The sequence below is a fragment of the Urocitellus parryii genome, chromosome 6, assembly GCF_045843805.1.
Source record: "Urocitellus parryii isolate mUroPar1 chromosome 6, mUroPar1.hap1, whole genome shotgun sequence".
In the NCBI taxonomy this organism is placed as follows: domain Eukaryota; kingdom Metazoa; phylum Chordata; class Mammalia; order Rodentia; family Sciuridae; genus Urocitellus; species Urocitellus parryii.
Window position 1 is genome coordinate 107,534,666 of NC_135536.1, and position 16,164 is coordinate 107,550,829.

Consider the following 16,164-nt stretch of genomic DNA (forward strand, 5'->3'; position numbering starts at 1 on the left):
GGCAAATCTAGAATCACTGCCTGCTAGAGAATTTCCTTTTTTTTTTTTTTTTTTTCTTTTCTTTTTCTTTTTTTTTTTTTTTTTTTAAGAATCCATTTATTTTTCAGCAGACATTGTCATCTGCTCTGGAAGCTTCCCTGTAGGCTTTAGAGCTTCGAGTTGCTGGCTCCTTATAGAGGATTCATGTTGCAAGCAAGAAGCAGCCGCTTTGCCTCAGAGTTCAATATTTCTGCAAAACCATAAAATGAGATCATTGACAGGGTTAAAATTTACTTCCACCACCAGAAAATGTTAATGTGGGTCTGTCTGTTGCCTGCTGTTAGAGATCATGTTGACTTAATGACAGAATAAAAATAGAATTCCTCTCCTTCTGCCTGTCTGTAACTTAGGGCCGCTCCCTGTGTTAGAGCAGTATACAGAATGGTACTTTCTACCTCAAGGGCTCTTCTTCTAGAGACAGAAGGTTTTAATCATTCCACTTTAATGATATAAGTGATTTTCTCCACCACACCTGTAACTTTTTCCCAGCTGTAGTGGGACATAACTAATATATAATAAATAACATGCAAAGTATATGTTTGAGCATGGACATATGAATACATCTATAGAAGCCTCACCACAACTAAAATAATGAATATATTTATTAACCTGCAAAATTCTTGCAACCACTGATCTGTTTCTGATTGTTATGGATTTGTTTGCATTTTCTGGGCTTTTCTATAAATGGAATCTCATCTACTCCTTTTTCCTCTACTTCTTTCACTCTGCATCAGTAGTTTCAATTCCATTCGTGTTGTTGTGTGTAGCAAAAATTTGCTACGTTTATTGCTGAGCAGTTTTCCATTGGAAGGCTGTATCCTCCTGTGTTTATCCATTGCTTTTAAATGGATGAATTTCATTGTGTGAAATTATCTCTTAATAGGGCTGCTTAAAAGAAGAGAAATCCAGAATCAATATGGTCTTAAATATAAAAGAATAATAGGAGTGAAATATAATCCTAAAAATAATTTTATGACTTGTGGGGAACAGAAACATTCAGTTTATCCCAGTGATTAATATCAGTTCATTATGCTTAATATATGAGTTAAAAAGATGCATTTTGATTTTACTTTCATGTTTATCCAAGTTCTTTCTGCACATTTTCCCTCAGCTCTAAAGTGCTATCATTGTCTTTTTTTTATTTTTTTAATAATACACATTAGTCTTCCTGACCCTTGCAAGAGATTATCATGAAAATGAAATGACAAGCCACACCCTGGGAGAAGCTATTTATAGAGCATGTATCTGATAAAGAATTTGAACCTAAAAAAATATAGAGAATTCTAAGACTTTGATATTAAAACTGAAAAGCCCAAAATAGGGAAAGATCCCAATATACATTTCACTAAAGAAGATAACAATGTCAATTAAAATTGCAATGGTATTGTGGCACATCCACTATAATAGCTAAAACTAAAAGCAACAGTCACCCTAATTTGATTTTAGAACAGTTTCATCACCCATGAAGAAAACTTGCAGCCATTAGCAATCACTCCATTCTGCTCCTAATGCTAGATCTCCATTAATCTACTTTCTGCCTCTACTGATTTTCATGTTCTGGACTATTCTTATCAATGGAATCATAGAATATGTGGTCTTTTGTGACTGGTTTCTTTCACTACACATAGTGGTTTTAAAAATCCATTCATATTGTAGCAGATGTCAGTAATTCATTCCTTTGCATGACTAAATAGCATTCCATTGTGTGGATAACCCTAAGTTCAACTTATGGGTTTTTTCTTCTGTAATATATGCTTTTAGTTATCTATTTAAAATATTCACCAACTCCAAGATTACTAAGATGATGATGATGATGATTTTCTATATAGTTTAAATATAGAATCTATATAGGTTTAATATAGAACACATGAAGACAGGAGAAAATTATAACTATCTCTGGACAATCCTGGTGGAGCCTGAGTAGGTGAATGATGTAGGTTTAATATAGTTTTAATATAGAATCTATATATGTTTATATTCTCAGATTTATGATGTATTTCTAGTTAATTTATGCATAAATATGGGGTATGAGTAAAAGTCCATTTTTTACCTGAGATTATCCATTTTCATATTGTTCTAGCACCATTTTTGAAAAAAAATTATTGTGTCCCCTTTGAATTCAAGGTACCTTAGCAACTTACTGAAAATGAGTTGTCCATATGTATAAATCTAGTTAGACTTTCCTGCTCCCCTGATCCATATGTTTATATACTGCTATCATATTGTCTCTTATCAATTTTTATTTTTAAAAATTAATAAAAATAAAAATATGGGGTTGTGTTGAACCTGTAGATTGATCTGGGGAGAATTGACATCTTAACAATATCAAGTCTTCTGATCAATGAACACAGTATGTCTATATTTTTAGGCCTTCTTCAATATTTCTCAATAATATGGAGAAATATTTTGTAGTTTTCAGTGTTCAGGTCTTGTGTGTCTGTTATCAAAATTCATCCTAGCTATTTAATAACTTTTTTGCTAAGATAAATGGTACTGGCTTTTAACATTTTCAATTCTCACTTTTCATTGCTAGCATACAGAAATGAAATTTCTATATGTATATTCTATATGTATATTCTATGACCTTGCTAAACTCACTTATTAGTTCTAGAAGTTTGTTTTTCTTATGTAGATAAATGTTTGTGTCTTCTGCAGACAAAATTACTTCTTCCTCACTGTGTGTATCGTTCACTTCTTTTTTATTTATTTATTTTTGCCTATTGCACTGGCTAGGAATTCCAGTACAATATTGGTAGAAGTGTGAAAATAAACATTCTTACTTTATTCTTGACCTTATGAGAAAACACCAAGTCTTCCACCATTAAGTACGAGTGTTCCCACCTTGGCTATCACTCTTATTCATATTCTGTTGACCACTATAGAAAAACCATTTGATGATGTTTATATGCTGCTTTGTTATTCAGACCCTGAGCCCTAATCATCATTCACTTACTCAGGCTCCACTAGGATTGTCCAGAGATAGTTGTAATTTTCTCCTATCTCCATGTGTCTGGATGTGAAGAATCCCATTGTGAAACATGGGAAGAGATGTAGAAAAGAATGTTGGAAGACAATTTCAAAATTAGGAAGGAGCAAGATATGGTGTATATCAGAATTTAAATCTGTAGTGAAAGATGTTAAGGAGCTCTCATCCTATCTCATTTTCTTGTTTCCATTCTTGGATGGATTTGAAAAGAAATCAGCTGAGAATGTCTTTTAAGTCGGTTTGGTGTTTGAAGGTTCTATTACCTTTTTCAAAACCATAAAAAACAAAAAGCATAAAACAATCTTTAAAACCTTTGAAACAGGTTAAAAGAGGGCACATTCTCGTGACTTCTCCCAAGAAAGTCTGTGGTCAAAACCATGGAAATGGATTGTTTGTACCAGAATGACCATCCTGCACCGTGAGCTGTTGCTCACACCGGGATTTTATCTGCAAGATTCCCCAACTGCACATCTTCTCCAGTCCAGTGTTTGCTTTGTCTCAAGTACTAGGGGCTCTTAGCCTGGGGCTCTTGTGTTCACTCAGAATGTTCTTATGGTTTAAGTAATTTTCATGAGCACATATTTTTTATATATAAATAAAGTATGAATAAAGGACAACTAAGAACTTCATCTCCTTTTGTGATCTTTGAGAACTATCAAAAGAACCTTTAGAGACACTCCAGGTTCCATTTCCCACTTTTCATCTGAGGAAACTAAAGCCCAGTGAGTCTTAAGTGCTTACCCACCCCCCCATACCCTGCTTTCACTAGGAGATAGATAGGCAACAAAAAACAGGATGTCTGGCTGCACACCCTCCAATGACAACTCCTCCTATCACCACGGTTGCCATCTTCTCATGCACTTGACTTGTCCTTCACTCATAGATTCTTCAGAAACCAACACCAGAACTCAAGCAGCAGCTGGCTGCTTTCTCCAAGCGTGTCGCAGGTGCAGTGACTGAGCTCATCCAGGCAGCGGAAGCCATGAAAGGTAGGTCAGATTCTCCTTCCTCTTGCAGGCTGGCTCAGGGACAGTGCTTAAGACAGTCACTGAGCAGAGGGTCAACACACCAGACCTCCTAGCCTTTCATTGGCAAATGCAACCAGGAGTATACAAGGTTCTATTTAAACAAATACACCTAGAGTTATATTTTAAAAGTAACATTCTCCATGATACTTGTGTTTTCTCCAGTCTTTATATTAAGTGCTTCTACTTAAATAGTATAGTCCATCAGAACTGCTCACTGTTCTTAAGAAATTCACCATTTATTTTCATTCTTCAAGATATTTATTCTCATTTAAAAAACAAACACCTGTGTTTAGAAAACAGTGCTGAGTACCTGTTTGCACACCCCTTCTTGTTTATAGAGAAGTAATCAATTCCCAGGGCAAGATTGTCTCACTAACATCCCCTCCTTTGAATTGAGCAGAGTGGCTTCTCCCCATGTGTTCCCAGAAGAGAATGCAAATTGCTGTGGTCTAAAGTCTAAAGTCTCCTAAGTTAGAAGGTAGAGTAAGGCTCCAGCCTTGTTCCATGAGATCTGGATCTTTGAAGCTGCTGTTGATGACCACTTCTATGGCTAAACACACAACTGAGGCAGAAAATCACCTTACCTCCCTTACCGTTTACATCCAGATGAGAGCTAGAGACAAGGTCTCTTAGGGCAATTTAGATAATAGGTGGTGGACCTCTATATAGATACTGTATGTGATTAAGGCAATACCCTGACATCATCTGCACCTATCAAGAATGACCTTTTACTTTTTTTTTTTTTTTTTGATATTAGGAACAGAGTGGGTGGATCCAGAAGACCCAACCGTCATTGCAGAAACGGAATTATTGGGGGCTGCAGCATCCATTGAGGCTGCTGCTAAGAAGTTAGAGCAACTGAAGCCAAGAGCAAAACCTAAAGTGAGTGTTGCTTTGTAGTTTCTTGGTTACTTGTCTGATATCAGTCGGTCTTCTAGGGGCTGACCCTGGAACTCCACGTGCAGCAGGGAGCTTGTCTTCTTCCCCGGGGTTAAACTAGCAAGTAGCAAACTTGCTCCACCTGCCCAGCATCTTTTTACAGAGTATGGAAAAAACAGTGGGTGAGTCTTTCAGGTTAACCACCCAGAAAAATACCTCTGGGCATCCAGAGGAAGAATCAGGGCGTTTACAATCTTGACTTAGTTCCATTTATAAAGCAGGCAGTGGGCGCTTCCTGCACGTTCCTGAACATTCCTGATCTGAATGTGAGATTGTCAATTTCATTTTTCTGGTTTCCATTATGCCTTCTACAGAGAAATAGCAGTGTTGGGTCTCTCCTTTCCTTAGAATCCACAGAGAACACTGTGAACCTCAAAAGAGAACCCATTGACATACTTTTTCAGTGTGTACTAGGGACTAGGGTTGGCTGGTTTGTTTTTTCCATGTATGTTTGTCATCAAGATAAATGTTTAAAACGTAAGATCATGAGTGTGTGTTAAGAAAAATAGCCATTTAAAGGAGAGAGATACTTTTAGATTTTAGGAGGAGGACACTTCCAAAATGAAAAGATGGTGACCTAGTCTTGGGGCAAAGCCAGCCAGCTTGACTATCTTCAGCAGGAAGATGGTGAAAACAGAGGAGGCCTCTTTTTCTTCCCATTTAAACAATGTTTTACTGGTACCTGTAACTTTCCTCCTTTCCAAGGACCCAATACATTAGGAAATGAAATTTGGCTCTTTTCTACAAGAAGAGTTGATGCCCTGGCTTGGGTATTTCATTCTGCCTTGTTGTGTAAGACCATAGAGCACCGAAATGCACCATCTCACCCAGCAGCAGCTCCTGGACTGATGTTGTGTGTAGAATACACAAGAGGATATAATGAGGCCATTAAACTTAGGAGCATACTTAAAACCCTCTAGTTCTCAGGACATATCTCCTGATCATCTTCCTAGACTCAGTGAAGGCATTTAAACTTTTTGTCAACAAGATGTAACATAGGTGTTTTAATTTTTGATTTGGGGGGTTACCAGGGTTCTCTCTGTTGGTCTCTAACCTGAGTATCTTGTATTGTCTGATATTGTCAGTTTTTCTTACAAACTTAAGAGCTAAGAATGGGTATAGAGACAATTCCATTTTCTGGTTACATCTTTGTTTCTGCTTTATAAATCAAGTTCATCCTGAATGAAATGTGTACCTTAAACTTAAGAATCAACCACTGGCTAGGATTTAGAGGTCTGGTAGATTTTTCTCCCCTTTTTCCTTACCCAATTTATTATAAGCAACCTCTTCCCATAAGTGGGAAAAATTCCATGTCTCCTCATGACTGAAGTCATGTCAGTAGACAACTTTGATTCCACTAGAGATTTAGCTTTGTCCTGATGCAGGGTCCTTCTGACCTTTTTATCAGTCTCTAATCCCTGGGTTTGCTCTTTTTATTCATGTATTGACTTCTTGATTCTTGACTGGAAGAACTAAGTTACTAGAGTCCTACCCCATAGGATTGTTGTTGAAACAATTAATGAACTAAAATAGGAATGCAGTGCCTGACATGCCACGAAACTCAGCAAGTGATAACTACATCACCATCGTCACCATAATCATCACCAAAAACATACTTCTAGGTCTTACTATTATTCTAGGAAAATGACTGAAATAAACATTTTTCTATAGATCCCTGGTAGAGAGGGGAGCTGACACTGATCAAATACAAGTCTCTTGCCAGACAATCTTCTAGGTACTTTATATTTTAACTCATCTGAGCCTTGCAAAGAGTCTGCTGGGAATCAGAAGCACCAAGATGTAGGGTCTTTTCAAGGTCAAATCACCATGACGCACCTGGGAGGGGCGCACATGGGCTCTGAGCAGCAGTTTTAGTCTGCCCCCCACTGTAAAAGAAGGCTGATCTCATCCCTCAGGGGCTGTTGTATTGTGCACAAACCTTTGAATCATTAATCCCACCTCCAGGAACCTATCCTGAGGAGGGAATCCAAGAGAAGTGTGTGTGAGAGGTATTCCTTGCAGCCTCATCTATAGCAATGAGAAGCAGGATGTGAGAAATGTTGAAGTATTAAAACATAGAAATGATGTATGTGGAATGATGTCAAAGGGAAAACATGCAATATGTGTACTCACTATGATTACAACCATTTTTAAAAATGGATGTGAAGGAGATCTGTAGAGAATGGATAAGAAATGATAATGGAATTGGGACAATGGAGGGCTCTGTGTTTTAAATTTTCATGAAACAATATTTTAAAATAACAGCATTTAAAAATTAGTAATGACTGCTGAAGTAAGCTAGTGAGGACTTTGTATTAGCAGTGAGGGTTTTGTAGGAAAGCCAAGAAATCCTTCAGTAAAGGTTGAAGTTGACATCACTGATGATTTGAGTCCCTTACATGAAGGTACCTACTTCAGTGCCTCCCACCTTAACATTAGGAAGGGTGCATGGTACTTCTAGAACACTTTAGAATGGTCTGCTGCCTATGTTTTCCTGGTAACCAGAGGTTCCTGCCACATAGGTATTTTCTATAAAACTGAAAGAAACCATCAACTCAAAGCAATTGCTATTACAGCCCTATTCCTATAACTTTATCTACCCCCACCACACACAGGCACACACCCACAAACATGGCTTCCTTTCGTAACTAGGGAGCATTTGCACTGTTCTGAATGATAGTTTGGGGAAGGGGTAATAATTTTGTTTCAACTGCTCTGCTCACCACACATCTTCAGGTTGCCTGTTTTTAAAAAAAAAAAAATGATCCATGGTTTATGAGATGATTCTGTTATATTCTGACCTCAGGCCCTTAAATTTTAAGTATCTCCTTTTTCCTGGAATCTCCCACATATGAATGACGAACAAATGATACACTATTGAATCCACTGTTCACTTGGGAAGATGAGGTAAGGGAAAAATAAGAATGCCCAAACGTGCTGGTGCATGTGCTGACAATATCGCTAATGGCGCCGTTTCCACACCTGCAGACAGACCTGTGCTCCAGAGGCAGGTATGGAAGTTGCTGCAATGGTGACCACCCCCTGCAAAAGTAGCCTTCAATGCTGTGCCTATTCTCAAGCTCAGTCAAACCTGGATGCCTTTTCTGCAGGCCTCTGTGTGATATGTTTGATATATTAGGTTGTTATTTAATCCAACTATATATCAAACATATTCCTACAGTGTCTTGCCCTGTCTCCGGGGGTTCGTAACAAAGTTTATAAGGCAACAGGAAAGAATATGTTAAAATCATAAATAGAGTTAGAAGATGGAGTGTTCATTACATTTCATTATGTTTTATTCCAGTTCTTCTTATAGCATTGGAGACCTCTATCAATAATTTTAGATTATTTGTTTGTTAGAGAAACAAATCATAATTACTGATGTTTCATAAGAGCTTGAGATATTTTGTACAGCTTAGTTGTGTACTTGATTTTAAATAATGGAAGATTCCAACTCATGTCTATGACATGAGATAAAGGTTAGGATTTTAACCTCCAAACACATCTAGATTTGTATTTTGTTTCAGCTCATTTTTATCCTGATCTTCAGTGGTAGAATGCTATACCTAGCATGGGCAAGGCTCTAGGTTCAATCCCCAGCAACACACACACACACACACACACACACACACACACAATTTTTATGATCAGTTAAAATTCAAAGAGCACAAATCAATTATCTGTAACTTTTCTTTCTACTTAGAGTATGAAAATACATAAGCAAAATTAACTATCAATTGGTGAGGCATGGGCTTTACACCTCAGTTAAGACTGAATATAGCTAATAAAGGTAATACAATGTAGACATTATTGTGTTGAATTTTCTGTTACAGATGAACTCATCAGCAGAAGTTGATAATACTTATAATAAAATGACAATCAGAAAGTAATTCCATAGCCTAATTGGTTGTGGCAGGAAGTTTGGAATTATGGTATAGAAAACATTTTTTTTTCTGGTATATAACAGGCACCTTTGGCTGGTTTTGACATCTTCCTCAGAGACCAACCAATGAAGCATGTGTGAGTTCATTCTGAGTTCTCTCACTAACAAATTTTATAAACATGGCTTTCTGGAGAAAAAAAAAAAAAAACTATGCTCATGGCTCAGTTTTTTGGAGAAAAGAAGTTCTTTTTTTTAATAAGCACCCATGAGTATACAAATGAGCAATGCCCTATCCAGAAAAGTGTCCTGGCTATGTCTAGAAGCCATCACCAGGGTGCTTACAGTCAAATGTGTAGTGACAGGGTCACAGATCACAAATGACACAGGGCAGGGATATGCAGGGTTGGAATCCTGGCTTCTGGACTTGTGAAGTGACAACTGTCCCTGAAGTCCTTTCTCATTGAGGAGTGATCTGTGTGTGTCAATAGATGCTCTGCTGGGTGAGTTTTGAGGGCCTGCCCCAATCATCCCACCTTTACACAGTGAGGGGACAGTGGCCTTTGTTTTGAGTCCACTTGCTATTGTTTAAAATGACAAAGGGCCTGAAAATAAACAGAAAGTCATTATGAATCCAAACAGTTTTTAAAGGACCTTCAGATGAAGCCCACTAATTTAAAGTGGTGGGAATTTCATGTTTCTTTTGGTGATATTGGTATTGACCAGCGCGCCTTCTGATCAAAGGCAAGCAGATGTTCAGGGAGGGGCAGAAGCAAATGAGCGTTTTCTGTCTGGCTAAATTGTGGGCTTTGGGCTTGTGTGCTACTCATGACTCCAGGCCAGAAGGCCTGTAGGGTAAAAAGCAATTGTGTGTGGGGAACTCATCCAGGACACATTCCCAAGTGGCGTGACTCCCAGAAGTGTAGGCCACTAGCTCCTTGTCAGGCCCTCCTCACACACAAGGAGGAGGGGCATAGACATAGAAAATGTATCTGATTAGATCTTTGGAATAATGCTGTTATTATTTCTTTGTCCATGCTTCCTATGCAGACATTCAAGTGCCCCCCTTTCTTGAGAGCATGATGAAATCTTTAAGAATTTCTACATCAGAAATAGTAATTAGAAGATCATTTCAGTAATATTATTAATTTTCATTTTGAAAATAACAAGTAATGAAGCAATGGATGCCACAGGAGAAACCACTCCCAAGGTACTCATCATGCAAGCTTGGCCCTTTTCCAATGGAAAGTGCATGAACATGCATTTACTGCTAATTTGGATATAGAGGGTGGCACTTTCCTGGTCACAGGTATAACCATTTGACAGTACTTTCTCTCTCTGTTGCCCATTTGGTCTGTTTAGTCTCCCTGGAGCTTTTCTGAGACAAGGACAGCCTGGGGGAGGGGACCAGGCAAGCTGTCCAGGCCTGGGCTCTTGGCAGTTCCAATTGTGCTGAGAGATTTACTTTTTGTTAGAACTAATAAGGGTTTTGGTCCTAGAGCCAACCCACGCATGGGTCCTCTAAAAGAGAAGCTGATCTAGCTCTTGTGCAGTTTGGCCAAGGCCTTCCCCCAAGGCATGTCTCAGTTCAAAACAGAAGCAAGCTGGTAGAGCTAGACTCATGACAGGAAATGGAAAAACATGACTGCCTATTTCACGTAAGATTCCAACTGGCAGGAACATACCACATTTGTGTTGCTGGAGTCTAGGTGTTGGCTTCCTTTTTTCCCTGAAGGACATTTAAATTATATGCAAAATGTTCAAGCTTTTAAAAAGTATATCCAATAAACTTTTTTTAAGTTTCTGATACATGACCTTGCTTTTAATAGTCACTATTCTCCAAGATTTTTAGTAACACAGAGGAAAGTATAATACCTAACTGGAGCTAGGTGTGGTGGCACACACCTGTAATCCCAGCAGCTCAGGAGACTGAGGTAGGAGGATCACAAGTTCAAAGCCAGTTTCAACAACTTAGAAAGGCACTGAAACTTAGTGATATTCTGTCTCAAAAAATAACAAGGCTGGGGATATGGCTCAGTGGTTAATGCCCTGGGTTCCATCCCTAGTACCAAAAAAAAAAAAAAGCCCAACTGGAAAGATGATACTTGAGTGATAAACTGACTGTTAGAAAAATGCCATTGTATTTTTGGACTCTCAACAAGGCAGTCCCTCAATGGAGGGTTTCAAGGGGGGAGGCAGAAATCAGGACCATGACCCTAGGGCCATCTCCTAAGGATGCCATTGACTCATTCACCTCCAAGTTCACTGGGGAAGGGGCTACAGAAGCTTAATTCACAAAGAGGACCACAGGAGGGAATGTTTCCCCTTGTCTGGCATTGCCCAGGAGCCCTTCAGGGAAGTCGGGTGGACCAGTAAAGATGCAGCTGGAAGTAAGTGGGGCTTCTGTGAGGATGGAAGAGAGAAAAACGTAGCTCTTGCTTATTTTGGTCAAAATCTTCTAAAGACTATAATAGGAAATGTCAACATGTCTAAGCTAAAGACCAAGAGAACAGAGCTGTTTCTCATAAACAGAGAAGTGATGAACTCTGGTACCTAGAAAGGGACAGTGAAGACCTGAAGTCACATGTCAGAGCCGAGCAGTGACCAATGCCCATTTTGTCCAGTGCCCCTCTGAATCATGTGTCACTTGTTGCTTTATTTTAATTTATTCTTCTTTTGTAATTAGATTGTAATCAGAAATGGCAGGTAGAATCTTCATTAGAACTAAGAGTATCATATAGGGTTCACACAGATAAAAAACTACCTTAGCTGAAAGACTGAAGTCCAATTTTTAAAACCACACATGAAAAAATATAGTAGTAGAAGTAAAAATGAAATGACTGGAAGAAAGTTCTTTAGCATCCACTGAGAGTCAGTTATCCTTTAGATCCACAAATTATTACTTCTAACACCCATCAGGTGGGTAGGAGAGAATGAAGAAGAATGAGTCATTGGGAAGATTATGTTCTCAGAATCCCTGAAAGGCCAAAACCCAAAATAAAAATGAGAAAAGGACTCCCTTTTCCCTCTCCCTTTCCATTCTTCTTTCCCTCTCCTACTCCAGTGGGAACTCTGGCTCCTGAAACTTGAGATGTGTTAGAGCAAAACAGGGGCCTTGAATGCTCTCTTGAGCTCCCAAGTGTGGAAAGTGGGCTGGAAGGGAGCCAACCCAAAGTGTAACCTTTCCCAAGAGGGCCATCACCAGGCCTCTCACTTTTTAAAAGGTCACCTACAGAAGATCAGCAAGCAGGAAAAATAACAATGAAAGGACACTTAGACCTTTCTCAAAGCTATAAAAAAAAAATCCCAGATGAGAATAAATCCATCACAGTCTGGAATCTACCAGATAGGCCAGGGAAAAACAATGGCTATAAGAGCTGGATGTGGCCCAGCCAGTAGCCTTTTGAGTGGAGGAGACTAGGGTAGGGGACATTGTACCCAAAGATGAGAGAGACTCACCTCTGAGGGGCTGCAGCCAATACCCTCATCAGGAAGAGTAGATGCTTCCTGCATCTGTTAGCACTTTTCTCAGCTATTTTGTTAAATAAGAGCACCTCTTGGGCTGGGTTGTATCTAGCTCAGTGGTAGAGCACTTGTCTAGCATGTGTGAGGCACTGGGTTCAATTCTCAACACTGCACATAAATAGTAAATAAAAATAAAAGTCCATTAACAACTAAAAATATATTTTTTTAAAAAAAAGAGTACCTCTTGGTAAAATGCCTGGTGTTTATATTAGTATGCACATGAATAAATGTCACAAACTCTGAATGCTAATTAAGATATGCAGGCAGAGTGTAGGATTCATAACCCAGGCCCTCAAACAGGGCAGGAGCCTGCCCCCATGGTTCAGAAGTGGACAGTGAATGATGCAGACACTTATTCTATGTGTTTCTCCTCCTACCATGTGCATTGTCCTCTGGCTGCATGCTGGAATTACTGCTTTAGAATGGATGCACCCATTCAACAACTATTTATCACAGGGCTCTTCCACCTGATTCTGTGCAGAGAGACATAAATTGAGTAAAATACAACATGTACCCTAAAGCAGATCACAGGCTGGTGGGATTAACTGGCATTTGTTTTGCTTAGTCTGGGCCAGCAGTTCCCATGGAGTAGTCCATAACCACCTCCCTTAGAAATAAGCATTCCTGGGGCTGGGGTTGTGGCTCAGCTGTAGAGCGCTCGCCTAGGGCGTGTGAGGCCCTGGGTTCGATCCTCAGCACCACATAAAAATAAATAAATAAAGGTGCAATGAAAAAATACATATTTAAAAAAAAAAAGAAATAAGCATTCCTCACCCAGATCTGCCAAAGCAGAATCTGCATCATGAACCAGATCCTCTGGCAATTCTGCAGCCAGGACTGTCTGTTCAGGCCATATTTTCTTAAGTTCTTTGCCTTCAGTTGATGCAGTAATTTTAAAGAAATAGAAAACCACATATAGTAAGATCAGTCATTCTCACTTGAAGATTATTTCAACAGTCTCCACAGTCTTTATATAATCCAGTTGTGGAGAATTTCACTGTCCTCAGCCTCCCATAAGCAGATCCAGCTGCCTCAGGTCAGCAAAGTATCTCAGCTGAAGAGAAGACTGATAACTTCCCCTCTGGAGAGGGGACCCAGACCCCAGTGGTCATGGTACGTGGTCTGCAGCTCCCCTCCCTTGGGTCCCTTTGCAGCAGCTCTACATGGCTGTTCTTTTTCTCCCCAGTCTCCCAGCTCCAGGAGGGATTATTCTGTTAACACATCCTGTGTTTTCATTGTGATCCTTTTATGTATGAAAGTCTTTCAGAGACTTTCTCTCCTTTTGCAATATGGCTAAGTGTATGCCTCCCCCACCCACAACCATCACTTCCCTTCTCCCAGACTCCATTCTGCAAGCTGGTAGAAGCCAGAGCTCACAGGGACACTGGCTGGGACGTGCAGACCTTTCACCAAGTCTACTCGGCCTAGGGAGATCCTGTTTTCTCTCAGGCTTGAAGGTCCTGAAACATTAAGTACAGCTGTTTTCAGCAGGAGAGAGAGACAGGGTGGGATTTCATCCTAATGAGAACCCTGACACAGATCAACACAGGGATCCTACAAATACAGTGGGTTCCATCCTGGACTCCATCCAAGCTGGAGCATCTACACTCTGCCTTCCATGCCTATTGCCAGTGCAGTCAGCTTTGTTGAGCCTTTCTTAGGAAACTCTAGTACTTTCTAAGCAGAACAAATATCTCCTGGAGATTAGGTTTTGTGCAGTGTCTGTTTTAAAGCATTAGAGATTATGGGGGGGGGGATTGGGGACCTATCAAAGAGCATTACAGAGCTGCCAAAGCCAGAAAAAAAAAGTGGGTGTCAAAAGTATTTCCAAGTGGAATATCTATTTTAAACATGTGGTTTTTTGCCGAAAAAAAACCTCCAGAGCAGCGGAAGGTGTAGGAGTCCCTTCAATTCAGTATTGTGATATAAGATGGTTCTCTCAGATCTGCCCATGCTAAAGCTTGGCACTTAATTTTAAGGAAATTCATCTTTATGGATCATAAAACTTGGGAAATCAGAAATCTGGTGACTCTGTACTCTACATTGTAACGTGAACTCAGGCTTGGAGCTTATGATGTAGTCAAGGCCACCTGAGACAAAAGTCTGGGAGACTTGGGGGCTACCCTGGGCCTCCATTTCCTTTTCTGCAAGAGAGTGCCATTCCCTTTTATGTCAAAAATTCTGTGATTTCCATAGTGACTTAATCTGTCATGTTCTTGACTTTCTTTTGCAGAATAAATTGTTGGAAAAGCTCTTAATCTCAAGGTCATTAAATATACACACATCCACACATATATCTATATCTACATTAAGTAGTTTATAGTTTATTTGGGAACTGAGCATAAGAGTACCTTTTATGTCAATATCTTAAGACAAGTCATTTTTGTATTTCGGTAAATAAATTCTATATCCTGCCAACCCAAAATGCATCCAGGGGAGCTAAATTCATTTCTCTCCTGAATACTCTTTGAGCAGACTCTGTCAGAGATAAGAAAAACATGTACAGATTCTGTTTCAGACGTTATAAAATTCTTATGAAAAAACTTATTCAATGCATGTCCAGTGGATCATTCTTCAAATTCACTAGATATGCATTGAAATTAATTTGGATAAAATGGGTTACAAAATAACAATTAATTGGCATTTCTCATTGTTCAACATATGGCCATTAAGAACAGGGATCTGGAAAAGAATTGTATCCTTCCTGTCTGATGTTTCATTTGGGCCCATGCGCAGGCTGATTTTGAACCTCTGGCCTAATCAGCTTCATTGATGCCATAAGACCTAGGCTAGTAAAAGCTCGTCATTTGAAGTCAGAGATATTAGGTGTTAGATACTAGCTTCAATTGTTCATTTTTCCATGTACCCTTGGGCCAAATACTCCACTTCCCTGAGCCTGAGTTTTCCCACTGTAAAAATTAGGATAAATATAATTTCAATATAGGATTTTTTTTCTTGGTGAGACTAAACAAGTTAGTATACATAGCAGTGCCTAACAAAATGCACCACTGACTTGTACACTTAAAATGGACTAAAAGGGTAAACTTTATTCTATGTATATTTTACCGCACATATAGAAAAAAGTGTTGCTGTGGCTGACCATCATTTTTTCACACCAGACACGTTTAACATTCTTTGAACTAAGGACAGCTTAACCAAATTGACTTAATGTCATAGAATTTTAATACTGGGGACCTCGAAGGTCTTCCAGTCTGACCACCCCACTGTGATGCTCCATCCTTCCTAGACTGGGACCACAGTCTTTCCACTTACCCTACTTTCCCAAAACTGCTTCCCAACTTCCTGGGTTGTTCTGGCCACGGGGGACTTAGTGGTGGTGAGCAGGGTTCCCCCCAAGGTAGAACCAGTCTTCATGTGTCCAAGTGACTGAACAGACTCCACCTCAATGTCACTTTATCTTGATTTGTTTCCCCCACTGGACAGTCTGTGGTTAATATATGACTCCCTCTGTGCTCAGCCACAGAAATACAAATATTACTTTGCTTTTGTTTTTACTCAAGAAAAGTAAGACTTTGGAACAAATTACCATCTTTCCATTTTTCAGGGCATCTTTGAGCCTTAAGCTCTGGCAGAGTATGCCACAAGTCACTCTTTTGATTTTGATGATTATTATTTTGATGTGGGTTATTGGTGCTGCTGGAACCTTTTGAGCTTATCAGTTCACAGTGAATTTGTTTCTCTAAAGATTCTGGTCTGGAAGAATAGTTTGCCTTAGAATTTCCTGATTTAAAACTTGTATAGAATGT

General features: G+C 39.3%; 1 protein-coding gene across 5 annotated transcripts in view; it reads left to right on the forward strand.

Annotated features, from left to right (window-relative positions):
• Tln2 (talin 2) overlaps positions 1–16,164 on the forward strand; it is a 411,357-nt gene that overhangs the window by 383,865 nt on the left and 11,328 nt on the right. For all 5 annotated transcript variants that reach the window (XM_077799669.1, XM_026384818.2, XM_026384825.2 and 2 more), the window contains 2 exons: positions 3,909–4,014; positions 4,811–4,935. In XM_077799669.1, the coding sequence (XP_077655795.1) occupies positions 3,909–4,014; positions 4,811–4,935 (231 nt within the window). The remainder of the gene's footprint in view (positions 1–3,908; positions 4,015–4,810; positions 4,936–16,164) is intronic.